Below are 26779 nucleotides of genomic sequence, written 5' to 3'. Positions count from 1 at the left end.
AGTCTGTCTGCTCCTTGGAATTTCACACATGGTGCTGGTGTGTGAGCAGCAATCTGCCCTATGCGCAAGGCTTTCATTCTTCAAAAATTCCTTCATAAGGATATTACAGATGTCACACTAAAAATCATTTGTATTAATGTGTGAAATGCACTGTAACTTGATGCATGAAAAGTAGGTACATCTCTAGGATAGCATATACACCCTACACCAAACCAAGAGCCACCACTGCAACTGCAATCTCCATCCTCTGCAGTGAAGGTAGTGCCACCACATGCATGGCAGCTTGGTACCTCAGATCAACACAGACGGGTAACTGCTTTCGAGTGCGCTTTGCCACCACGCTTAGTATTTACTGGCGAGCTGCAAAACGGGTATGTAGGTCCTAGCCTAGACCTAACTAAGAACATAGAAACAGGTAAATGAGATGAACCATTATCCCGCGCTCACCGTGCATTCTGAAATTTACATCTATAATGTACTAGCAGTTTTTCGGAATAATTGCTACCTATGCAAGAACTCTGACTGGAAATTGACACACATTAAATGTGTAACTATTTGTAACTGTTACATGGCGATGTTAGAGGCCACCTAGGTCAGTGCACGACCGTGAGCGTCAAGATGTAAATATTCATGACGTTACGCACAATGTGCGTGCGAGGTCGCACACCATTACTATGCATGGCATGCATACAATGGCGCCCGCATGTGAAAGACGGGGGACGCCGAGGATGGATCCAAAAAGGACATCCTATATAGAATTAAGGTTACGGATCTTTCCAGATCATACTAACACTGGATATTCAGCCAAGGTAATTGTCGTGCCAACATATAATTATACTCCAGACATCAAGTATTCATTGTGTTAATGATCACATAGACAAGTGAAATACAACCTTACTGCTGTATAAGAATTAGTTGAAAAACTGCAGTAAGACTTTAGCAGTAAAAAATAAAGAATTTACACCTAATTTGGTGCATTCCTAATAAGAATAATATTCGACTAGCATGAATATTTACTAAGCGGTCAATGCATGAGGAGAATATATATTGATACTGGGAGTTAGCATCACCACGGCCACTTATGCTATCCGTGGCCTTTGCACATAGTAACCCAACTGGGAACAAGGCTAGACCTAACCCCCAGGCGCAACATTAGAACATCATTTGAGAATTACTGTGGTAAATCAAATTACTCTATTACAGTATTAATAGCTAAATATGTAACAACTGGGAAAGGATGGACCAATGACAGACTAATTGTGGAAAACACAAATAGGTGTCAGTTCATTAAGAAGAAAATATGGCATCTAGCCCATTCACTAACCCACTGCATCAGGATTGGAACAGATCTTATCATTAGGTAAGTCAATGCCCATAGTTCACTTTTAATCTTGAGAAGAGCAGGAAGTTAAACTCCAGTCAGAATAACACTAATGTATCATTTGAAATTGCAAGGCACCACTAAGAGCAGCATTGGCGAGTTCTCGCAGGTAAACCACACCTTCACACATTAGGTGGTATACCCGTTTGGATTTAATACACATGAACTTGCTTTTAGATGGTATTTAATCTGGCACTTTGCATGGGTGTAATATTAGCCAATGATTATATTTTTTAGGAATACCACTATTTGTCACTTCATTTTGGGTGCTTCACTGAATCCACAGCTTCTATGATGTATTAATGATGGCCATTAAGCATAGTTTACAGAGCACGACAAATGAGTCTACATAATATAGGTTAGGTATGTAATAATTTAATTCATTACCCTAACTTTAATCTTAAGAGTCAATTATCGCTAGCCAGTGACTGATGGGAACGCACATTATGAGACCTTGTAGATGGAATGCTTACCATTTCCTGAATCTGTAATACACTGCCTCGACTCTAGCTAATGTATCCTCGATGGAATGTGTGCTTGTCATTTCCTGGCTCTGCAATGGACGCCCTGGACTCTAGATAGTGTATCCTAGATGGAATGTGTGCCTGCCATTTCCTGGCTCTGCAATGGACGCCCTGGACTCTAGATAGTGTATCCTAGATGGAATGTGTGCTTGTCGTTTCCTGACTCTGCAATGGACACCCTGGATTCTAGATAGTTTAACCTAGATGGAATGTGTGCCTGCCATTTCCTGGCTCTGCAATGGACGCCCTGGACTCTAGATAGTGTATCCTAGATGGAATGTGTGCCTGTCATTTCCTGGCTCTGCAATGGACGCCCTGGACTCTAGATAGTGTATCCTAGATGGAATGTGTGCTTGTCGTTTCCTGGCTCTGCAATGGACGCCCTGGACTCTAGATAGTGTATCCTCGATGGAATGTGTGCTTGGCCAGTCCTTTTGCTAGATACTAAACGAGTTTTTATTGATTTTCGATTAATGCTTCAAATGGAACTCTTTAGTGGAGCAGAAGTATGCCTGATTCGGTTATCCACCGGACATGTCTAAACCTACACTATAAAGTTACTTCGTTTTGACGACTATCAGCATTTCACGGTTCATAAAACGTGTATTTTTGTGCAAAAGCTAATACATTTGAAACCATAAACGTGTGCACATCACGTTGACAAGGCAATGTGTGACGTGAGATAGACCACCTCAATTCTTACTTCACCTCCCTGGCTAGTGTAGCACAGGTAGGTAGCAATTCAGCACATGTGCGATGGCATGAATGACCTGTGTTGGAAGGGCCTTCCACCCTTCACTTGTCTAGGATGCCCAAGTTGGATTGGAGACTTGGATGCAGGCAGTGATAGGAATGATCCTCGTGTCTTGGTTCCTTCCATCCTTCTGTTGCCCAGGGTTCCAAAGTTTGGTTGAAGCCTTACACATGCCCGCAGGATTGACCCTCATACCAAGCAGGTGGCAACCATTAAAGGAACAGAAGCCTGGTTCTTTCACAAATTGTGGCAGATGATTGCTCTGTGTTATCTGGTGGTGGTCGTAACCACCTCATACCGCCATGTGCTTGTCTGGAAAGGAGTGGGTTCTTGCAATGTACCTAGATGAGTAAAGGGTGTGTGCGGGCCGTAAATCACTTCATGATCCAGGCTTCCTCCCGTAGAATCCTGGTGAGGAAAGGACTATTCAGTTGTGCAATGCCGGCCTGCTTCTTGATGCACTGGTGAAAAGCCAATGCACCAGTGTTGGGGGGGGGGTAATCTTTGCATTCATCTGTTTTTTTAGAAAAAAGCCTCCATGTTAGGGCGAGTAGAAGTGCGTGCTTCTTTGCTGAAGGGGGGGCAGCTCCACTTTCCCAAATCCAAAGGCACATGCACACTACGGATGCATGGGGGCTTAGAAATGCAGGAGTAGCTGCAGGAGAGCATTCCCACGCAGAGCAGCAGTCAAGGATTTTGAGGTGTGGGATTCTCGTCCAACACCCGGTGGAAACGACGCCAAACCCGTTTGAATACTACTGCGTTAAGGTGATGGGTTAATGCAACAAACCCCTTGAAATTCAGCAACTGTTGAAAGTCTCCCCAGGTTGGGACCGCAGCCTGTGCGCGATATTTGGTGTTTTTAGTTGCCCTTTCCCCATGTTTTTGTGAGAATTGACAGGAATTTTTTTGTTTTACCAGTCTTTAATTTCCGCAAAACTTTCTCGAGAGAAATGTTCTTCAGAACCATGCAAAGGATTTTGTTGCTCTCGAGAATAACTCTTGCAGGAAAAGAACCTGTTTTGGTTCTCACGAAAAGATGAAAACGGCATCAATTAAAATGTCACAGCCCACCCCGCTTCCACAACTACTAATATGCATATTTCCTCTTTGGAACTCCCCCCTCACATCCACCCTGATGCAAACTGCCCCCCGCCCCACTAATCTCATACAATGATGCACTTCCAATCCCGCAACGCCGGGAAACTCCCGCGGGAACGCAGCTCTGCTCTATAAAAGACGAACATGATCAGACTTTAAGCCTCGGTATCCAAAAATCACCGCTGATGGATAAAAATCTATCCGCAAGAAGAATAACAAGCGACTGGCACCTTAAATCACAATCTCACCAATTGCTCCTTCCTCACTCGCCACGCGTCTACCCGATGCTGATGGCAAACAACCGGCTATCTTATCTTAAGATATCAAATGCAGCAGTTCTGTGCGAAACTGTGCACTCCTAGCTGCCAGCGATGAAGACCTGCTACCAAAAACCGGACCACTGAGTCTTCAATGGAAACATAATCCTGAGAAAGGGGGACAGAGCACCCAGATCCGGGACGTCTGGTCACCCTAACTGAAGGTCATGTGAGCGGCAAGCGCTGTACCAAGGATAAACCCCAAGTTCACCCTTAGTTGGTCCACTCCTGTCCTCGAACCACCTTTGGAGAAAAATGATTGACACGCTTGGTGCAGCGATTGAGAGCCCTGCAATTCTATTTAAAAGGCCAATCCGGGTGGGCAATATGGGCAGTGTTTTGCCATCTTGCGGAAAAGCTGCGTTGTTCAGGCAGCCAGTGAGTAATTGCTCGCAAGGGGCATTGTCCAGTGTGTTGGCCTTTGTAAAGAGGAACATAGGAACTCTTCAGAGTTATAATTGCGTGAGTACTTGAAAGGCGGCCACGTGGCATTGGCACAGCCTTGTAGCATTAGCATTTTTCTCTGGCTAAAGCCAGCTGTGCCAGAGCAGTCCTGACGGGTGAAACCACTTTCTCCACTCTAAACTGCCAATGCCCAGCCACCCTGCTCGGAAGGAGAAAGGGAGCTGATCCATGGATTGTATGACCAATATAGGTCACTCCACCCCTCTCCCTGCCTCACCCAAGATTTCCTGCCAGGGCTCTCCTGCTCCTAGTAATGGGTGTTCTTGTTTTTACAAAATTGAATGACACTCAATGTCTCGATTACAGAAGGATGGATGGATGGAGAGACGAGTTGGCCTTGCTGTGATTGCAAAGGACTCCAAGGCGGCTCGATACAGCCAGACAGCAGTGCAGGGAGCGGTCAAGACCTGTGCCCACCTCGTCCAACCAGGTCCCCATTTATGCCCCAGGATATGCGCCGCCATGCCCCTTCCTCTGCTGCGCCTGAGAAAACTGGCCTCCCCACTGGGGAGCTGGTTCCAACGGGCATCCCCCCCGTCCCCATCCCTTCTCCCTGCTTAGCGACCCCTTAATTGCATGCTTTTCGCTTTTGAGACGACTGCTGGACACGTGGGGTGACCAGAGTAAACAAATTGGGGAAGGCTACAAACCGGAAAGGACTAATGGCACCATCCCGTTCAGCCCTGTCCCACTGGGTGGGATCGCACAGTACAAAATGCAATTTCCAGCACTTCTGTACTTCCATATAAACTGCAAATAACAAGGGGGGTCCTGGGAGACTCTCTGCCAGACATGAGTCCTGGTTACAAGATCCTTACCCAGAGTCTTTCTTCCATATAAACTGCAATAAGCTTGTTAAAAACGAAAGCTCTTGTGCTTTGCTTGTTACTACAAGCTTTGCCGTGGCCAGTGAATAGAAAGGTTGGGGGTTCGAGCATACCCCAGAGTGCAGGACATGTACGTGACAACTGAAAGTAGGAAAACTGTTTATGATCTCTGAATTGCACCTTGATTTAATGCTTCTCTGCAGTCAGTGGTCCCCAACCTTTTCCTGAAACTCTCAGGACAGTGTAGGCAAATCACGCACGCACGCACGCACGCGTCAGCCTACAGAGCACCATGGCTAGATACCGATCAGTGGTCTCCACAGAGCAGTGCCAAACGAGGGAGCTCTATTGCTGCCAAGGAAACGCATCGTTCCCCCAGCTACAACATCTGAATTACAAAAAGATAGGTTTCAGCATCCAAATACATTAATCATTTTAGGGGTACCGCGTTTGAGAATGGGAATTCAGTTTTCATCCCCAAACTATACAAAAAAACAGGCAGTCGACCCAGGGCTCAAGTCCTAAATAAAGTGGGCGGCGCTGTGACGCACGCATTGGGGAGTGACGTCACGGGAAGGGAAGTGAACGTAGTAGAGACTTAATGGTACCTTTCTACAGACTTCATCTTATCTTGTGGCTAGGGGGTCGCCATTTCAGCATGCGACCTGTCTGAGACTCCTGGCAGCGCAGCTGCACTCTTAAAGTGTGTAGAATGTGTTTTCATTTTTTAAAATTAAATAAAAACACAAGGGGGCGGTGTCTGCCGTCTCAAAAAAGTTTGCGCACGGCGTACACCCGCGTGGTCCCTCGACTTGAGCCCTGAATGGATCACACTTGAAAATCCTATCGGAGCCTGCTAGTACAGTAGTGACCCTGCGTACCACCGTTGCCTGGGAATGCCAGTGGCATCAGAAGCAAGTACACGCCCTCTTCCAGATCCCAGCCAATGGCTCAGAACGCTCGTGCATTTCACTGGCGAGAGGAATGGAGGGCTGGCACGGAAGTGCAGTCACTATACTTCAAATGACAGAAAAATAAGGAATTCCTGACTTCAGCTCTTTGAACATGGGCCAGGTAACGGGGTTACTCTTTTGCTATTGTGCACAGGCTATACATATTCTTTTTCTATTCAACGGGTTAGTCCCCACAACAGTTGGCACGTCTCGTAAACAGGATGTAGGCTCCTTTTTGGTGCTGTATTGCTTCACGCAAGGTAACCGTGGTGTCGTGTGTGAAGGATGGCACTAAGGCGCTCTGACACTGCTGCGGAAGTGAGTCACGCTTTTAGTCACACCCTGGGTTAGTAGACATTTGCTCATGTGTCTTGTTTTAATGTTCTCAAACTCGATGCACTTTTCTGGTTAGTCACACGTGGCTGGGCGTCCAGCTCTTATTTCATTTAGTAGACGGTTCTCGGGGTCATGGGATGGTCTCTAAACGAAGGAAACTTAGCTTGACCTCCTTGCCATAGGTTTAAAAAAAAAGTGGTGTTTATCAGAAGTCTAACGAGGAAGGTGCTCCGTTACTTTAGAACGTCAGCGCTCCAACCTGGCACCAGGCCGGGGGTGGGGTGGTCCCAAACGCCAGCCAAGGTTCCCATTGGCAATTGAGCAAAGACATCGGATAGAATTATTGGAGGTGCCCTACACTCTGCCAGTGGGCACTGTTGTCCCACAAGCAAATAGATTATGTTTTGGCGCTGTGGAATGTTGTTGCCCTCGTTTTTTCAAAACGTTCCTGGAAAAAAAGCCTAATTTAATCGAAAGATATGGGCAGTTTTTATTACCTGCCACAGTAGGTGATTTTCCAACACTTGCTGGCATCTTTTTTTTCAATAGGGCTTACCGTGGAACAGCCCCACATCTTTGTGGCATGAAAATAAAAATGACGCTGCTCACATCCGCTCCAGAAAAGCTATTGGCTGGTCAATGGAGGATCCTTAAGACGACTTAGTCAGCTGGAGCGCACCTCTCCAGGACGCACCTGGGAGGCCGCGCTGATCCAGTGCACCCGGGCAGGCCTGAACTCGACAGGGGTGCATAGAAGGTGCTAGGGTCCCACGGGAAACATGTTGCAAGCGAGCACACCAGAGTCTTTCAGAATCTGGCCCACTCACATTCCTCTGGCCGCTGCCTCTGTGACAGATTCTCCCATGGCCTTTACACAGTGTATGATTATTGGAAAAGGCTGTGTGCTTTACACCATGAGGCAGCATAGATCATACTGGGGTTTTAACGCAATTTATCTCAAGTGTGTTTCCTCAGAAATAAAGCAACTAGTGTGCGGGATGAGGCATTTGACAGCAGGCCATGTGAGTACTTTTGATAAGTGAAGGCACAGGAGACCCAGTGGCTGACGGGGAGCACTCTTTTCGTAACAAGTGGGAGGGTGACAGGTTCCAGACACAGGAAATCTGAATTCAAATATGTTTGTGGAAGTGGGGTTGGCACTTTTGGTCGCCCAACCATGTCACAATACTAATTAGTGCAGCTCAAATGGAGAATGCTGCATCATTGGTGACGAGAAAGCACGCTTGACCTGTTCCTACTCCCGTTCATATTTGTCCAGCCTATATCTGTCTCGCGCTTGGGGGCTTGCAGGAGCCCCTGAAACACTGAAGAACTACCAACTTCATGGTGAATATGTAAGCAGGACGTTTTGCCCAGGAATCTTAACGTTGCTTATTCACTCAGCACCTTTGAGGTTCTTAATCGAGAGACCTAATCACCTTCTATGTCCATCAGGCCGAGCATTTCTACTTTACTGATTAAACATACAAAGTACTGGAAGAACCGAATGTGTCAGGAAAACTCGGATCCTCTTTGTAGCCTTATTGTGCTTTTCGAAAGCCAAAATGCAGACACTAAACTTGCATCTGTAACTAAAAGGGCACCTTGGTATCATTGGTGCTAGGTGGTATGGATGAGGATTTATTGCATGTGAAACCCAGTCAGATTGTGAACCACAATATCCATACCAACACCTGCTTCGCACATAGCCAGGACCTCAGAACATGGTCTGGAGTTACACGAGGGTCTTCACTTTAGCAGGACCAAGCGGGCTAAGATAGAAGATCCCATTCGCGTTAAGAAAGGCCTAAAATGGAGAAGGTGTCCTCGCCTCAGAACCTGCAAGGACTTTGCATTTGTGGAACCACATGCCTTGCACGAACAAAGAGGATCTCTGTCTCGTAAACAGTTTTTAAAAAAGTCCTTAGCATGAGAGTTGGTGATATTATTGTCATCATAAGTTAGTAGAAGGCGACAGATGGGCGACAGGCACTGACATACTGCAAGTCAGTGGTCTGCAACCTTTGGCTGTCCAGATATTTTGGATTACAACTGCTGTCATTACTGGTCAGCCTAGTCCATGGTGAAGAATGATGCAAGTCATAGTCCAGAAACAAGTGGAGTCACAGGTCCATGGAGTAGATCCTGGAAAATTATTTCACCTTCCATAGCGTGAACCTGTTGGGATTACCTCAACTCCAAGAGTCCTAGGGCCTTCAGTAACTGTACCTTGAAGCTAGTGTGTGTGTGCAGGAGGGCATAATCACTGCAGCAGCAGAGCAGGCAAACCTAGGAGAGGCAACTCTAAAAAGAAAAAAAAGGGATACGGACTCGATCACATCACTTCAATGGGCTAAAATACCAAACATTTGCATGGTGCAATCTGTTTTGCTTAAGATATTACAAGTAAATCACGAGTACAACAATTATGAATAAGGAATACAAGATGTACTATATTGTACTTGCAGACGACAAACTTCTAAAGTACTTTCCTGAAATATCTTGGCAAGAAAGTGAATATTTTCAAAGCAGCAGGTTATTCACCCTAAGCAAGCACCCCATCCTTAATCCCAGGGGGATTTACTTCACCAAACGTCTGTTGTGATGTTGGAGACCAAGCAGGGGTAGCACGGTAAGCAATCCCAACACACAGCTCTCTAGGCTCAGAGCACAACACTAGACCATTATTTGCTGAATTCCAAATCAAAAAACCAAGCTTATTACGACGAGACAAAGAACATAGGTGCACGATTGGGCTGGGCAAAAATGTCACCAGCAAAAATCGAAACCGGCAGAATTCGCACTGGTTTCTGCTTCCGTGTGTTACGCAAAAACACCATTACTGCTCCGCCGACACTGTAATTTTGCACACCAAGCAGAGTATTTAGTCTGTAAAGTTGCACGCAGGTTCTCATGAGTTTCGTACGTCATTGGCCGAGTTTGCCCGGGCTTTTCACCGGAACAAAGTTAGGTTTTGCATGTCAGCAGATTTCACCCACGCAAACCATTCTGCGGCACATTTGCGCACTGTTACGAAATGTGGGCCCCGTGTGGCCAAAAAAACAAGGGAGCGATGCATGCAAAACCGTATCATATTAAATGCACGAGGTACATGAAGTTAGGTGCGCGTGCTTAGGCGGTTACTCGGCTCACAATGGAATATTTCGCCTTTCACTGCCCGCTGGGTGAGCGCATACATTTTCGGGCCTATCCACTGGTGTGGTGTTATGGCAGAGATGGGCGAAGCAGATTGAAATCTGAGAGATTTTGTTTACACGACTGGCGGAGCGGAATCTAGCCATTTAGCCCAACACTAGTGCATGCACAGATTGCAGCATTTTCCAAACTGCTCATTGTTCACTATCAAACATGTGCATAACCACCTCTTATGTTTGTCATATTTTGTGGAAAATCCTCGCTAGAAGCGACAGTGCGGTGCTCGGACAACAAGAATACAGCTTTTCTATGGTAGCTTAGATTGGAAGGTTTCCCCCCACTAAGTGGGCCCAGGATGCGAGCTGCTGGCGGCATCACACCAGCACATAGGCAGTCGGGGCAGGAAGCCCTCACAGCAGGTGCCTGTCTGTCTCTAGCTCTGTAGCAAGGACAATGGGGGTACTGGATGAGAGGGAAGGCAAAGGGGCAGACGGAAAACAATGAATTGAAGGTGAGAACCAAATGACACGCTGAAAAAGTACGGACGAAGAGCGAAAGGCCATCTAGACAGGAGGGGCATGGGAGTAGAGACGGGACAGGAAGAAGAGGGAGTTCAAACTAACGAAGAGGGGCTTAAGATGCAGAAATGGATGGGGAGAGATGGGAGGCAAAATCGGTTGGAGGGCAATCATAGGGAGAACTGTGGAGAGTGCCAAGAAAGGCAGAATGGAAAGCGATGAGGTCATCAAGTCAGAACAGGAAAATGAGAAATAGAAGAGACCAAATTAGAGGAAAAGGAGACCCAGGGAAAGGGAGGAGAGACTAAATAGGAGGAAGGGACCGAGTTAGAAGCGAAGATGAGGTAACCGGAGAAGGATATCATAGTTACCCATCAACCACCTCCCGTAACCGTATGCACATTATTTGCACCACATGCGCCTCCCACTAGCTATCCCGTGTGCGTGCATGCAATACAACATGCCCCAATCTGTTATGGAGATGCTATTTTAGTTTGCTTTTTCTTTGCACTCTGGGACTTGTAGTGCTGGAGTTGAGAAATCATTGACTACAAAGTACCAAAATGCAAAGAAATCATCCACACACAGCAGGACACACACTTGATGCAATCTTCGCCAACAAACAATCTCACCTGCAACTCCAATACAAATACTATGGAACGATCACCTCATACCATTCGTGATCCAACTACCTGCCAAAGCACCCAAACAGCCCTAAAAGCGCCATGCTATCTGGAAAAGAATCCTCGAAACCACAAACCTGGACGGAACCCACCTAGATGAAAAAGCAGACTTAATCTAGAAATGGATCACCAGAAAAATAGACAGCATCTCCTGGAAAAACAATTCATCCCATCACAAAAGCAGTGGCGAGATGGTTTACACCCCACCGCAATACAATTAAAAAACAAACCAGAAACCTGAAATAGAATGTAGTAAATACTACGAACAGGCAAAAATAAACTATCAAAAACATATCTGAATACAAAAAGGAAATTCTCAAAGCTAAAAGAAATACGACTATCAAATCCCGAAAGCCACCAACACCCAGAAAGAAATATTCAACATCATAAATGAGATGAGAAACCCACCTGGGTGCAACAACACACTAACACCCTCCCAAAGACTCTGCGATGACCTCGCAGACCATTTAAAAAATAAAATCACTGGCATACATCGTATCATACAAAGCAGACCAATCAACCAGACCATGCCCCACCTACCCCGGAATCACAGAAAAAGCTGCAAAGCTTCACCCAAATATCAGGAGAGAGATTTGTCAAGCTGGTCAAACTTAGCAACAAAGCAGGCTCTCCTATGGACCCTTGCCCACCAACCTCCTATAAATCAATACTTACACAGGGCACACCTTTGGAATGCCACAGAAACCTCTTCAACCAATCGCTCTCAATGGGGAGAGTACTACAGGCCTTCAAATCTACCTACATCAAACCACTCAAGGATACTGCGGGCGATGTGGAAGACCTTTAACTACAGACTGATATCAAACCCTACCCTACCTTACCTCCCTCCTTTCCTTCTACTCTCCCTCTCGCCCCCTCCGATCAGCTGACCACTTCCTACTCAATGTTCCTCCTCCTTGTGCCCCTTCCCGATTCTGTTCTTTCCAACTCCTCGCCCCATCCACTGAAACTCTCTAGCTCTGCCTATCCGCTCCATCACCTCTTACTCTTCCTTCCGCTCTTCCTTAAAATCCCACCTTCTTCACCATCCCTCCTGACTGCTCTTACTACTTCCTCCCTGCCCCCCCCCCCCGAACCCAGATTCTTAATGTAATGTACTCAGCAAAATGTTCCACATACTGTTCTCGTTGTTTTGACTTGTGACTTGTTCATATTGCTTCTATTGTATCTTTTATGTTCTTATGTGAAGCGCTTTGGATTAAAGCGCTATATAAAATTTAATAAAATACAAAAAACAAAATACAAACATTTCCCTATGCAGCAAAGCTGCTAGAGACCTACGTCTACGAACAGACACTGAAACACGTAGAAAATTGCATCTATTGGACCAGGCACAAGTCGGCTTCAGACCCATGAGGGGGATGGAGACAGCACTCCTTTGCATCTGGGATGACGATTGGAAGAAATGGGGATCACCAACATAGGACGGCTCTGGATCAAATCTTTCCTATCCAAAAGAGCAGAAATAGTATGGATAAAACCATTCAAATCCACGCCGCTGTACACAATCTGTGAAGTACCACAAGGATCCTACCTATCCACACTCCTCCAACATCTACATGACTCCACTAATCAACCTCATCAAAAGGTACGGTCTTACCTGCTACAACTATGCAGATGACACCCAAATTGTCTACAAAATCAAAGATGTACAATAGCAGAACACCACGCAAGTAGACTGTCTCAAAGAACTCTACAACTGGATGAAATCAAACGGCCTCAAAATCAACCCGGTCAAGACGGAAGTCACGATTATATCCCAAAACCAGGAAGCAACCAATACATCCCATGGCTCACAGAACCAGGAACAGCGCCCACACCATCCAAAATAGTAAAAAACCTTGGAATTCTAATGGACAACGAATTTACCCTAGAACCACAAGTAAACGCTATAATCAAGAAATGCTTCCATCTACTCACGATCAAAAATTCTACCATTCCTATCCTTCACGCACAAAACACTGACCATCTCACTCATGTCCAGGATAGACTACGCCACCAGCCCATACCTCAGAATGCCGGACTATCTACTGAAGAGACTGCAACGTATTCAGGATGCAGTGCCCAGACTTCTCCTCAAACTCTCGAAAAGGGACCACATCACTCCAGCGCTAAAGATGCTACATTGACTGGCAGTTAAAAATCAAATCACTTTCAAAACAATGTGCCCCTCCCTTCTCCTCCCCCCATGGCCAAGGAGCAGAATTCTTACAAAAGAAAATCACCATTTACCAGCTGACCAGAACACTCAGATCCAGCAACGACATCCGCCTAGAACCCAAACCGTACACTAGCGAAAAACGTGGTGGATCAGCATTCTTTTGCCTAGTCACAAAAATGTCCAACTCCTTCCCAAGAGAAACACTGAACATGAAGGGCCATCCAATAAAGTCCGAAACTCCTACAAACCCAGGGAGGCGATGTTGACTGCACACCGGGATATGCCAGGGGACAAAGCAGTGTAGACATCCATTGTAATTGGTTATTCGTAATGCTCTTAATACCCAGAGGTTTATAAGCGTGGACCCGGGGATCGAACCTGTTTTGCTCCTTGTCTTGCTTCCAAGGTGAGCGCGTTACCTCTGAGCGCTATCATCCCGAGGCATTGGTCTGAGCAGTTGGTGTGGTGGAGTTCGGTGGAGGCATCAGTAACCAAACGCCCCTGCTGGCAACCCACAACTCGGCTCAAATAGAGGAGGTAGCTCCCCCCCCGATCCCCTCTCAGGAGACCACAATGTACAACACTTGCAGGGAGAGGTGCCACAAAGGGAAGGCGGTATGATGGAGCGCCACCTCTAACCATCCCACTAAAAAACTCAGCCCGCTCCTTACGCCTCTCAAATTCAAAACAAAACACAACCATGTCTGTTTAGCGCAACAAACCGCACACGCTTCACTATACCGCAACAACGGAACTCACTACACATAGCCTCGCACGACAACACATGACGCCTACCAACCGAAAAATCACACCTACGCTCGGTGAACACTGTAAACCGAACTGAAGCTGCCAACAGCACATCACAGCTCTCTTGAGCCTTTTCCCGCTCCTTCTACTAACTTACCCTACCCTCCTGACTTTCAGATCCACCAGAGCACCAGGGGACCACTCGGGTGGGGATAATGTGTGGTATAAATATCCTTTAAAATAACCACCCGCCTGCCTACGGTAGTCTTGGTGGGGGTGGGTGACGAACTATATTTTGCCAAATGGTGGCTAGGCCTTCACGTTTGAAAACCACTACCATAACATCACTTCAACTGAAGTTTTGTCACTGAATATATGTGTATGAGCTCGCCTATTGGCCCTCTGAGCCAAGGAAGTACTGAAAATAAGCTGCTGTTACATTACCAGAAACGGCCCACTGCCTTCTCAGTCAAAATATCCATGCCCTACCAGATATGTGCATTAAAAGCAAGATCATTGTTCTAATCACAGTGATTTAGAATAAACTATTACTGGACCCTGTGGTATCTTATTAACCATTAGGAGTTGTACTTTCCCAGTGCTATGACCATAATGGTGGTGAAAGTTTGTGCCAGGAAAGTGATACCCGTTGTAGGTTTATCGTGCCTCTCTCTTCCAGTCCGAAACTCCTAAAACCACCTGAGATTAGCTCAGTATGCTGCATAGCAATGATGCACCCTGTACACGTGGGGTCTCTAGTGATCAACGCAGCCAAATCCTTGCTACTTAAGGGTCCAATAATGCCACTCGCAAGTTCTCCTTTAAACCTCCTCCAACGTAACCAAACTTTGGAAACTCCATTCACTTCGTCAGCTTTGATCATAGTGTTCAGATATCATGGAGGAATAAACCTGAATGACCCAGTAAATGGATGTAACATCACACTGGGAGCGATGGGATCACATGCTCATGAATATTCCCCGTCGTCAGGCTGGGAATCCACGGTTAAAGGAAAACTCTTTCTCCTCTCCTTTAGATCATACTGCCCCCGCCCAATTACAGTCCTCTCCCTAAGGTCCACCCCTGGTGGCAATCTTCAGATTTATACTGCATGCTTCAGTGTTGGGATTCCTCGTTTGGCTCCCCAAGCTATTTTTTCATATTGTGTTTTTTCAGCAAATTTTGGGAAACGTTTTTGACTGATGTTTGTCCCATTGCAGATCTTCTATCGAGTTTCGAGAAGGCCTGGGCTTGGGCCTACTTTGCGCCTTTCCCCCATGACTGAGGAGAAGAGATGCCTCTTAAAGCTCTGTGCGAAATGTGTATTGAGGAACATATACGCCGAAGATGCACCATCAATGTCTGTATTGCCTGCATCCGGTCCATGATGAGGAGGGATGCAAGGTTTGCTGTTTATTTTCAAAGAGGCTGGCAGCTTGGCTCAAACCGGGCATGGCCTGTGACTCTGCTTCCGGGTATGGTCACGCTTCCCCCAGGACCGACTGGTCCCATGAATGAACTCCCTCAGTAAAGAGGTTGACGTCCTTTGAGGACGCCCTGCCCTCGGAGGTACAAAAGAAGGCTAGTCTGCACAATGTTGGCCCCACTGGGTTCGCTGCGGCTGCAGGTTCCTGCTTGGGATGGACAAGGTTGCTGTCACACTAATTCTATGGCGAGCCTACCGGTGAGGTGCGCTCCCTCCCGAGAAAGTCCTTGACTCCTTCAAAATTCTGTTTACCATCGGCGGAAAAGACGGAGAGATTTAAAAGTGGCCCTTTGCCCCCCCCCAACCCTTCAGCAACACGATCGGCATGGGCAGCTCAACGGGCCAAGCCAACTTCGTCATTGACGATAACAACGGCGATGAAGGCCCCTGTTATCGCCCTGTCAGTAACCTCATTGACTACCACTACTACTTCGTCAAAAGGGGGGCTGGCCATGAAGATAGTGTCAGGGGGCTGCCACGACATGAAGCAGCTGCTGCAGCTCCGGTTAAGACCCCTGATATGGGGACAGCCCGGCCCAAGAAGTCTCCAGAGTGAAAGGGTAAATCTTCTGCTGACCGAGTCCGGAACCGCGAGCTGCCCCGGTGGAACAGCTGCAGATTTATGCAAGCTCTGAGGAGGTTAACGATAATCTGCACACCGTCTATTATTCTGAGCACGAAGGAGGTCCGGGCCCAGTGTTGGTAGGTGGGACCCCACGCAGTGATCCTCGTCCCCCACTTCGCCAGAGGCAGTGCATCAGTCCGGAACCTCTGCCTCTTTCCTTTCATACATCAGCCAAGGGACATGTCTTTGGACATTCTGACCACGCTTCACACGCGCTTGTTTTCGGAAATTCAAAACAGGCTCCATCCCACTTCTCAACCTAGGAGCACCCCAAGGCCGCTTCCCGGGAGTCCCACCCAGCGCAAGTCCAAGGACCCAGCTGTCCCAGTGCGTCAGCCGACACCACCACCTCAGGATTTGACTCTGGGGGGGATCCTGCGAAACACACAGATACTGCAGCTACAGCGGCAGACACCGAAGCCTATGACTTCATAGCAGCTGACTCGGAGCCATAAGGCGCAGATGTCCCACGCAGAGCCTCTCCACCGGGTGAGGTTGGTTAATTTTGTGCTATGATCGCCAGTGCCTCAGAACTCTTTCAACTAGTACCTGAGGAGAATAAAAAGGAAGGTTTCCTTTAACAGCGATGGGAATCCAGATGGAAGACCATCATTTCCATTCCCTTGTTAGATGATATCTGGGATGAGGGCTTGGCCCTAATGAAGAATCCGAGCACCTCTCCACCCAAGCAGGATAGGCTCGAGAAGAAATGGAGTCCCATACTTGTAGACTTAAGATAGGAGCTCTGGAGCTGTTCCTGGAGGGGAAACCACGCAATTACTGTGGCAGTGGACATTGCGTACATCGGATTCAGTCAAATGGGCAACAGCGTGCCTCTTCGTTGGCAGGGGTGGCTGAAAGCCTCCAACTTTAGACCTGACGTTGAATCCAAAGGGCTGGACATACCATTTGATGGAGAGAACTTCTTTGGCAAGACCGTTGACGAGTCTCTGCAAATTATCAAAACAGACATGGCGATAGCACGTTTGCTGGGTACCCTACTGCAATGGCAGTCGTCCTTTCGTTCCTCAAGAGTAAAGTGGGATATTCCACCCCTTATTGACAGCCCTCCCACTCCACGACTCAAGCCTACAGAGGTCACTCGCAGGTATACGGCAGCGGAGGACAGCATCTGCGTTGCGTGCTGGGCAGATCCCTGACCCCGACAGAGGCCTGAGCTGGCCACGGACCCGTGCACCCGAGTGGGAGGCCGGCTGCCGAGGTTAATCAGCACGTGGAAGACCATCACTCCCGACGGATTGGTTTTGGACACCATCAAACAGGGGCAAACTTTGGTGTCCTCTTATTCCCCCAGTGTCTCGACAAGATTTCTTGAGCGTCATGTGCCAGCGATAATAAATGGATTTGTTAGACGTCTATTATTCCGGAAGGAAGACGGCTGCCTTCTTACTTTCCTGCCGCCTCCCCACCCCCTTAGTTGTCTAAAGTCGGCTGGTGCTGAAGTCTGGCCTTGTTTGCTCTGTTTTCAATAGGTGAAGTGGCTTTACTTTACAAACCAAAATGCAGGCCGGTTTATGCGAGATGGTTTCAAAGGGGCTTGACTTGACGGGCAGTCCCCGTTCGGGATTTACTATTTGAGCTTTTCTTTGGGACTGGTACAGTAGTGTACAAATTGGGTGTGTGCAGGTTAGCATGGAATGCAGGTGTAGCACTGCTTTGGTCTCTTGCCCCCTAGCCACATGTCACACGACAAACACAATGCTGTCTGGAAAACTCCATTCCCAAACGCGTGATGTTCTGCAGTGGCGTCTGTGTGAGGCCAACATCCAAGAAGAATGGCACACATTTCCAAAAACACACGATGCCTATTAGGGGTGGGCGATACGCTACCAGTGGATGCCCTCGGCGACTCACCTTTTCAGTGATGCGCTTGTGCCCTTGCATTCAAATCTCAGATGATTAGTTTGGTCTCCAGCATTGCCTTTGCTCGTGTGCCTCAATTCTAAACGTGCCTGTATGGGGCCCTTTGATCTCTCGTACTTTGGTTGCCACCCCTCCTGAGAGAAGCTGTAAGATTACATTTCCATCACCGAGATCACTCGGGTGAAGGGCCACTGTTCTAGAGCACTCATTCCCTGTGTACAAAGACCGAGCGGGCCAATGCCTTTACTGGAGCCCACTGAAACGGGAGCCAAACTGGGACTCTAAACAGTTACTGCTCTCATTTTCTATGAGGAACTGTATATTCTCTGCTGATTTTGCGCATGGCAGCATTGGGCTGAAACCCGTGAATGAAGGGTACAGAGTTGTTCACCGGTGCACACGACCGCATGGCTGGATGCCATCATGTGTTTCAGGCGGAGGGGACCCAACGACTCTGTATGACACATGCAGGTTCTCGCTTGCCTTGCAGAGAACCCATCTGACAGGCTGTGTGACTTCAGCTTCTGGGTTTGGGAAGTCAAATGCTAATCTCCCAAAGTGTGTTCCCATCACATAGGAAAATGAAGACATGGAGTGGCCTGATGTGGAGTAACGAGCCTCCTCCCTAGAAGCCGCGCATGCTCTCCTATGGCCTGTTTCAGAAGGGCACAGTGTGGCTCCACGTCGGTCTGCGAAGGGGGACGCTGTGGCACATTTGCCCTTCTCGTCCATCGCCGGGATCCACCAGCACAACCAATGTATATTCAGTCACTTCCGCTGAAGCTCTGGGCCAACTCAGGTGGGCAGTGTGGGAGTCTAGGCAGCCTGCCAGGCACAGGGCATTGATGAATATTCATTGTCAAATCCTCTTTTATTGCAGGCACCAAAGCCGCCCCCGCGAGCCGCAGCCACCAGTCCATCTTTAATCGCAGCTGGACATAGGTGCCCACTGTATTAATGCCAGTTTAGTCATGTGTCTGATGGTATAGAGATGGAGGAAGCCACTCCTTACAATGTTTTTGACCAGAGGGTCCCACTGTAAGACTGCAGTCAACAGGATTCCAAGGTTCCTGACCATTGCTGGCACAACACAGGTGCCCGTTTCACCCAGCCTGGGTATTGGTGTGGGCTTTAGTTGTGGTGTGCACAGATCATAAGCTCTGTTTTGGTGGGTTGAGGTTAATGCTGTGTGACGTCCTCGGAGTCAGCATGCCAGGCATTTGCTGAGGGCCCTTCATTGTAGGGTCCTTACAAAGCTTGTAAGTTATGTGTGGGTGATCTGTTTATTTGAAGTATGTGAGGCCTGAGTTAAAGAGGTCCAATAATGGGGGTGTTTTAATGTGGTTGTAGGGGCAAGATACTGGATAATTTCAAGGATGTGATTTAAAGGGGCCTCACGTGGCGTTTCATTGTTCTTTTTAGGAAGGGTTCAGTTGTGTAGTGCAATCCTTTTAACTCCAATGTTTCTTTTCTTTTTAGTCATAACTCATGATTGGCTTTGTGAAAGGTAGTGGTATTGTCCAGTAGGGTGAGTGCAACGTTGGATTCTGTGTTGAGATCTTCCATATCATGCATAGTGTGGATTATTTTCTTCTCATAGTTATTGTCTATGTATTCCTGCAGCGGTTGGTAAATACATTTCTCTGTATTGGGTGATAAAAGGAGTGTTCGAGATTGGTCAGTACTTTGCTGGGTCGTTTGGGTCAGCAATGGGTGTTTTTAAACTGAGGTTTGATGAGGACGTTTGGAAGGTATCGGATGTGGCCCCCTTGCTCAATTTACGTGTTTAGCAACTCTAGGTAGTAGTCTGGGTTGCTTAGTTATCGCATTGTAAACTTTGTGCCCGCATAAGTCTACAGGTGGGCCTACTTGGTTGCTTGTGTTGACTTTAGCAGTAGTCCATGGTAGAATGGACAAAGACTGTGGCCAGAGTAAGTGGCCTTGCTGGTCGGGGTTGATTGGTTGGGAGTAGTGAAAATGGTCCTTTCTTGTGTTAAGATAGCATCCAGAGCTCTTGTGGTGATGGTGTTTTTTAATTAGTTCATGATGTTTCAGGCAGTGGCTTCAGCGAAGATGGTGAAAGTGATTGAAAGGTGGTGTCCTCAGCAGAATCTGACTGGGGATGAGACAGTGATTAAGTTCTCGTTGAAGAGGGCACCGCCCACGATGTCCAGCTTTATAGGTGGATCCTGTAACCAGTTGTTTAAGGTATAGTGTGCTAATGTTTGCAGAGGGATTTTGTAGCTGGGTTGTTGTCCTTTTCTAGCCAAATGTTGATGTTTCCTAGTATGGCAAGGATGTTGATCTGCAGACATATAGCAAGAGTTGTTGGGGATCTCCAGGGAGATCAGCAACTGGGTTGTCTCCGAAAGGTGACAAGCTCCAGACTGATAAACCTTAACCTCCCTCACTGGGGCGATGGACTTCGTACACCCCACAAGGCCGAAAGCTAATCATTTTGGCTAGATAAGGTGATGACAAAAGATCTTGATTTTTGTCAGTGTACAGAAAATGCGTCTGCCCTCACATGACCAGTGCAGATGGCCAAAATTGTATATATGCTTGATATTTATAAAAGCTTTGTTAGGGTGACTTTTGTTTATATAAATAAAAGGAAACGAGTACTAAACCCAGCGCGCTTTATTCCTACAACTCTCATAGGCATATAGGACGGTTATAACGCTCTTTGGTCATTCTTCTTTTCCCAAAATGCTCTTTCATATGCAAAACAGCCAAAACCTCATTAATCTTATTTCTGTTCCACTTCACATTATCTTTGGAGTTCTTTCATATCAATACACTCCTACACTGTTAAGCAATAACTTTTATATTCACTTTTATATTCTTATATTCTTTTATAGTTATATATTTCTATATTCCAAAAGCTTAAGACTCCATGACACCCATCTCGTCTAGCTATACTCCACACATCTTGCGCCCACCCGTAATCGAAAATTCTTAGTTAATTGTCACTCTGTCCAATTTTAAAGTCTCTTATATGCGGTCCGTCTTGTATTTTCTGTGCAACAACTGTATCTTTATCCACTGTAAGTAAGCACCCAGATGCCTCTGGGCTCGGTGCGCTATATAGGTTTCTAAATAAATATTGAAATACACGACATGCATTTTTTAAACCGTTGCAGAAGTTAGGGTTTTCCCTTCAGAAAAGTATAGGTTAAACATGATGCATAATTTTAATATATTAAACGCATGCCTATGCTCAAGCCAAGCACAGAGTTCCCACAGGTGGCACGAAAATTATGTTCAGAAGCCAGTACTAATTTCCCTCCCTGGGCCCACATTTCAGAGGTCTGCGGCCGCCCAAAACGGGCAAGCATGAAATCGATCATAAAGGAGTTCAAATGAAAAAAAGAGTAAATCTGAATGCACAAGTGCATCAAGAAACCTGTATGAGAATACCCAGAGCCGTAGAAGGGTGAAAACAAAAACGTTGTCAAAGGTATGCCGTTTCACAGCTGTAAAGGTGTCGCGTAAAGATATCCATTCAGCCATCTTTACAGAAGCTGCTCAGTGCTATACAGCCAAACGGCATCCCTGCTGAGTTTATCATGCATCTTTGATGACATTCTGGTGCATGCTCCGTACTACCAGGAGAACCAACTACAAAGTATGTCACACAATGCATAACTGTGATGTGTACAAGTCATCTTTACATTAATTATATTTTAAATACATGGTAGGACTTTGACTGTGAAACCCGGGCTTAAACGACAGCAGTACTTGTATATTTAGACCTACAAATCTCAAAATGTTCCTATTTATTGTAAAATCCAACCAATTCTGTGGAGTTAACAAACATTTTAAATTCCCTTAAACGCAAGCCTGCAAGACCCAAAGCCAAAACCACACCCAGAAAGTTAATATTGTGCTGGAATGCCCGATCCATTGCACAGTTTTATTCTTGGAAAGTTGGGTATTTTGAACAATTGCACAAACTGCAATGATGTAAAGAGTATGTACTACTTCATTTGCCTGCATTGTGCAGCTACGAGGAATGTTGCTGCTTCCCACACATGAATGTTCAGGGTCTCCCTTATCCATTACTCCACCATGAGAATGCACAGCCGAAGATTCCAAGAAACTTCTCCAACTGTCCTTACCCTACTGAGGTGTCTATGCCTAGGCAAAGTTTACAAACTTCACTTGTGATTTTAATGGTGTTCCAGCCCAAGGGATTGGAGGTACATCGGCTGCAGCAGGTAACTTGCCTTATTTCCATTTTGCCCCCTGCTGACACCAGAGCTGTAACCATGAGAAGGGGATTGAGTTAATTTTATTCAACATTTTTATAAGATGTGCCTGTACCACTTGCATACATTTCTTATGTAAACTTTACCATTTGACAAGACCGGATTAGACAGTTATGTTGCATTAATGTTAGACAAGTCTAGGTGCTTCTCATAAAGTGACAGCAGGCAATTTGTAAGAGAATGCAGATATTGGCCTTGAAACCAAAATTGCTCGCTCAAACCGTCTCACTTGTGTCCATTTGGCAGACAGTTTGTTCTTATCACTTCCTCTAAAAGATTGTTTTCGGACGTAACCGAAAGTAGACAATTAGGCGTAACAATTAGCGCTAGTGCACTCAACTTTAGAATACACTGCCTTCGGCAGCAGAGATCTGAAAATACTGTTTCAACTAACATAACATAGATGATGACAGGCTGAATTAATAGAGGAAGCAATAGCTTTTGAATCCCTGCAACCTTAAAAACATCCTTGTAATGTTATGGAGCCAAAATGGGGGACAAAATGGGAGTGAGGGGGCGTAGTTTAGACAATGCACAGTTTGTTGAAGGGGCTGAATCGGGTAAAAGTGCAGAGGTGGAGTTAAGTTGGGGCGGGGGAATGCACATATTTTGGCCTAGAGCAGCAGAAAGCCTAAACGCACCTGTGATCAATCCTGTGGAGTAATCACTAAACCCCAGCCTAGGATCTCCTCCCATGCGGCCAGAGGAAGGCAGCCGCTACCTTATCCTAACCCTGGAGGTGGCAACACGAGGGAGGATCACATGGGAGGAGATGGCTGTCGGGGAAGTGGTGGCTCCTTTGGGAGAGATGCAGTATTCATCTTCTTGGGAGGATGAGAGTCCTACAATTTTCAAATACCTAATGGCATACTGTCATTGCACAACTCCCTTCCATGAAACTACTCCAAGTTAATGCTATGAAAGGTCATCTTAACAGAATAAGGCTAGTACCTTGGGAGGTCGGGAATTAAATGGCATCCTGTAATTGTCATGGTTCTGTCATAGGTAGAGCTCCTAACCCCAATGTTAAATCGCAAACCTTTTACATGACATCTCCTAACCCTTACAACTTTCAGATCATAAAGCAATCAAAACGAACTAAACGTCAAAGGACCAAAACCACCTAGACTTCAGGATCCATAATGCCTGTGGTACTGGGAGTGCGGGAGGTGAGGAAGAGGAACTCTGATTTGGTAAGGATCAGAGGTGCTATTGAACAAAATGTGTGGTCTAGTTGTAGAGTAGGACATGTGAGTAGGACATTTAAATTCAAGAATGAGTGGAAGGCGTAATAGAGGCAAAAGCAGTCCTGAGTTCTGGGATTGCCGCAGAAGGAAGAGCGCCAGTTGAAACAGACACGGCAAGAGAAGGCATGTGGTTTTGCAGAGTGCATGCAGCAAGAAGCAGTGTTGTGGATTGTAACAGGAAGAGAAGCCCAGCTGTATGGTAGATGTGCGCCCAACCCAACGTGAGATGCTTCAGTGTGCGGGGAGAAGCAGAGGCCACACTGAGCTGGCTGAGCTCCGGAGAAGAGCCGTTCAGACTGCTGAAGTTACGCCGGAGCCGTCAACGAGAGGGCTGAAAGCAGACAGTCCACCTCAACAGCAGAGAGTGAAGGGGGGGCGCCAAAGCAGACCGGTGAGTTGACATGAAGTTAAAGGTGGCGCTCGGAGCAGGACATGTGGCAGTAACTACTCATTTTGAATATCAAACAAATTAAGTATAGAGGCAACAAGGGTTAAATTCCCCTACTATGGGATACCAACTTGGGGAAATCTTTAATCCACAATGCTAGCAGCCATGGGGCTATCATGAAGGAGTTAAGAGGCAACTTGGGTGCAACTCTCCTTTCTTGAGTTTTCAGTCTGGGGGAACCGGTAACCCACATTGTTAAGAGACTATAAAAAAGACACCATTGTTCAGCCCTCACATGGGATACTGGTGTGGAGAACCTTGGAACAAACATTGGCCCTAAAACCGATTGTAGTTGTAGGAGTTTTTCTTCCTGACTGGCGAGTGAACCAGGAAAGATAATGTTTTGAAGAAGTGTTGTTGTGGCAAAAAGGTGTGGTGGAAAGAACCTGTTGAGACTAATCATTTTAACAAACTGTGGCATCACCAAAGATAGTTGCTCTGCTATCCTCATGAAAGTATGATACGCTAATAATTGCTTTTCGTCATGAAGACAATTGCCTTGGTTTATTAACTTGTTTTGTGAGAGACACATTTGCCTTATAAGGAAGGATAATGTGGAGGACAACAATTGCTTTGATTTTTGAACAAGTGTTTGTGAAAGAGATATTTACTTTACCAAGTGGAAAGACGCAGTGGTGGGAAAAGACATTTGTGTGGAACTGAACAGAACCTTTTTGAATCAGAACTTTTCAAAGGGTATTCCTGAATTGATGCAGGGAAAGGGAGCCCAGCCCTGGTCACAGGGAGTACTTTCTAAAATCCGGAAGTGTGAACTGTTTTGTTGAATTGAAGGCGGCCACATTTTCCTTGTATATTTTTGTTGTAGATATTAGTGTGAGGGTCAGTCTTTTTGGACACTAGGTCATCTTTCTTTAGTTTGTTTTCTAGGTAGGGGCACTCATTGAAAGGGAAAGATAGGGGTTTATCTTGCCCCTTTTTCATTTGATAAATGGCAAAGATTGAGGAAACGATACCTTTGTCTGTCGTGCATTTCTGACCCCTCACACGCGACTGCGTACATCTGTTAAGTCTGTGATGCCATGATAACCTTCGGGCCTGATATCTGCTATGTTATACTGTGCGTTGTGATGTAGCCTTTCTGCTCCTGCCCAGCGCATCTTCATATGGTGACAACATATCTCCTCAACAAAACTGTTGCTTTAGACCTTACAAATGGTCCAGTGAATGTTTACTGTAGAATATGAATGCCCCAGAAAAATAGACACATCTTCAGATTTGTGACATTACTAAAGTTGTTTTCTCTTCGCTTTTGTTGCAGCCACAGTACACAAACCTTGGTCTTTTGGGCACTATGGACCAGCAGATCCAGAACGGCTCCTCCTCCACCAGCCCTTACAACACTGACCATGCTCAGAACAATGTCACAGCTCCATCCCCCTACGCCCAGCCAAGCTCCACCTTCGATGCACTCTCGCCATCTCCCGCTATCCCTTCCAACACGGATTACCCCGGTCCTCATAGCTTTGATGTATCATTTCAGCAATCCAGTACAGCAAAGTCTGCCACATGGACGGTAAGCACCACTCTCAAAGTACTATTTTCACTTTGTACATTCAGATTTTGTGGGCAGTTCGTTTGGCAGTTAGGTGATGGTCTGCTTGGTCCAGCGAGGGAGAGGTTTTGATGTTAACTAATTGATATTCCAGCCTTTTGTGTTGTAAAACTCTTAAGTCCCAGAAAAGCAGCTGGATTTAACCCGACATAAAACGACTATTTTCTGTTTTTCCATGTTCACCTCTCTAAAAAGTGACTACTTGATCATTCCCTGATGACCAGACACACCTGAAAAGTGAAGGCTTGGCCATATGTGCTAACCGTGTCTTGTACGTAGAGGCCGATTTATCAATGTACTGAGGTGTGCACCCGTGGCCAGGTCGCACCGAGGGAGAACCGGAGAGGTTTGGGCAGCTTGTGTAGGCATTCTCTGAATGGGTTTGTGGCTTCCACTCCATCGCTCCACAATTCAATCAGTGTCTTCCTTCCTAGGGGCACTTTCAGTAGCTGTTTTTTAACCCCTGAGTGTTGTGTGCGAGGTGTACCGATTTCCCTTTCTCAGTGATCTTCTGGGATTTAGGTAGTTTGTGCTAAATAAACAAATGCAAAGACGTAAGCTGACGTGTGCAGGGTGTGCCAGGGCTTCAATACAGAATCCTACATCTTCTCTGGGGGAAGTCCCATCTTTTAATATGGAATCCTTAAGGAATAACCGAGGATTTGCAAAGTTCAGTTCCCGCCTGCTATGCATCAAATAGAAATGCAAGGTCCAAGGAGGTTGAGCAAGTGTAGGAGCTCTAGAGGTGTTCTCCGTGCATTCTTGGAGATGGAAACCCATGTTGTATACTATGGCTACTATTTACTCCTTATTAAACATGCATTTTTCGAGAAATGTTTTGCATATCGGCAAACAATTTTTTCCAGCATTCCAGATTTAAATGGACTTTGCCACATTCCACCTGCGTGCTGGCTTTTGGGTACTGGGCCTTCCATGCAGCTTAGGTCAAGATGAAAGTTCCAAAATCTGCAGAAAGCATCAATTCAATCATGTTATTTGGCAGCAATGATTTTTAATTTCCAAAGCAGTCCTGTTCCCTGCCTCAGATTCCAGTACTGCATTGTCTTCACGCCTGCCCTGACATGCGTCAGGAACTGGGGCCAACATGGCAAGGAACCAGCCACTTAGTTTGGAGCGTCCTCTTTATTCCTGTTGTGCCTTGACCTTGCGCGTGCACCTTGTATCCCACAGAGCTGCTTTCGCCACATGAATGGAGTGATCCAGATTAGGACTTGTGTATGCAGCGTGCTAGGATCATGAGAGAGGGGGTTGCTGGTGTTTGGAGGATTGTGCTAAACAGA

At 46.4% G+C, this 26779-nt stretch overlaps 1 protein-coding gene across 8 annotated transcripts in view; it reads left to right on the top strand.

Annotated features, from left to right (window-relative positions):
• TP63 (tumor protein p63) overlaps positions 1-26779 on the top strand; it is a 1032286-nt gene that overhangs the window by 847503 nt on the left and 158004 nt on the right. For all 8 annotated transcript variants that reach the window (XM_069617458.1, XM_069617460.1, XM_069617462.1 and 5 more), the window contains one exon: positions 25185-25439. In XM_069617458.1, the coding sequence (XP_069473559.1) occupies positions 25185-25439 (255 nt within the window). The remainder of the gene's footprint in view (positions 1-25184; positions 25440-26779) is intronic.

The sequence above is a fragment of the Ambystoma mexicanum genome, chromosome 10, assembly GCF_040938575.1.
Source record: "Ambystoma mexicanum isolate Mex_15411 chromosome 10, UKY_AmexF1_1, whole genome shotgun sequence".
Classification (NCBI taxonomy): Eukaryota; Metazoa; Chordata; class Amphibia; order Caudata; family Ambystomatidae; genus Ambystoma; species Ambystoma mexicanum.
This window is presented reverse-complemented; position numbering and strand designations above follow the sequence as displayed.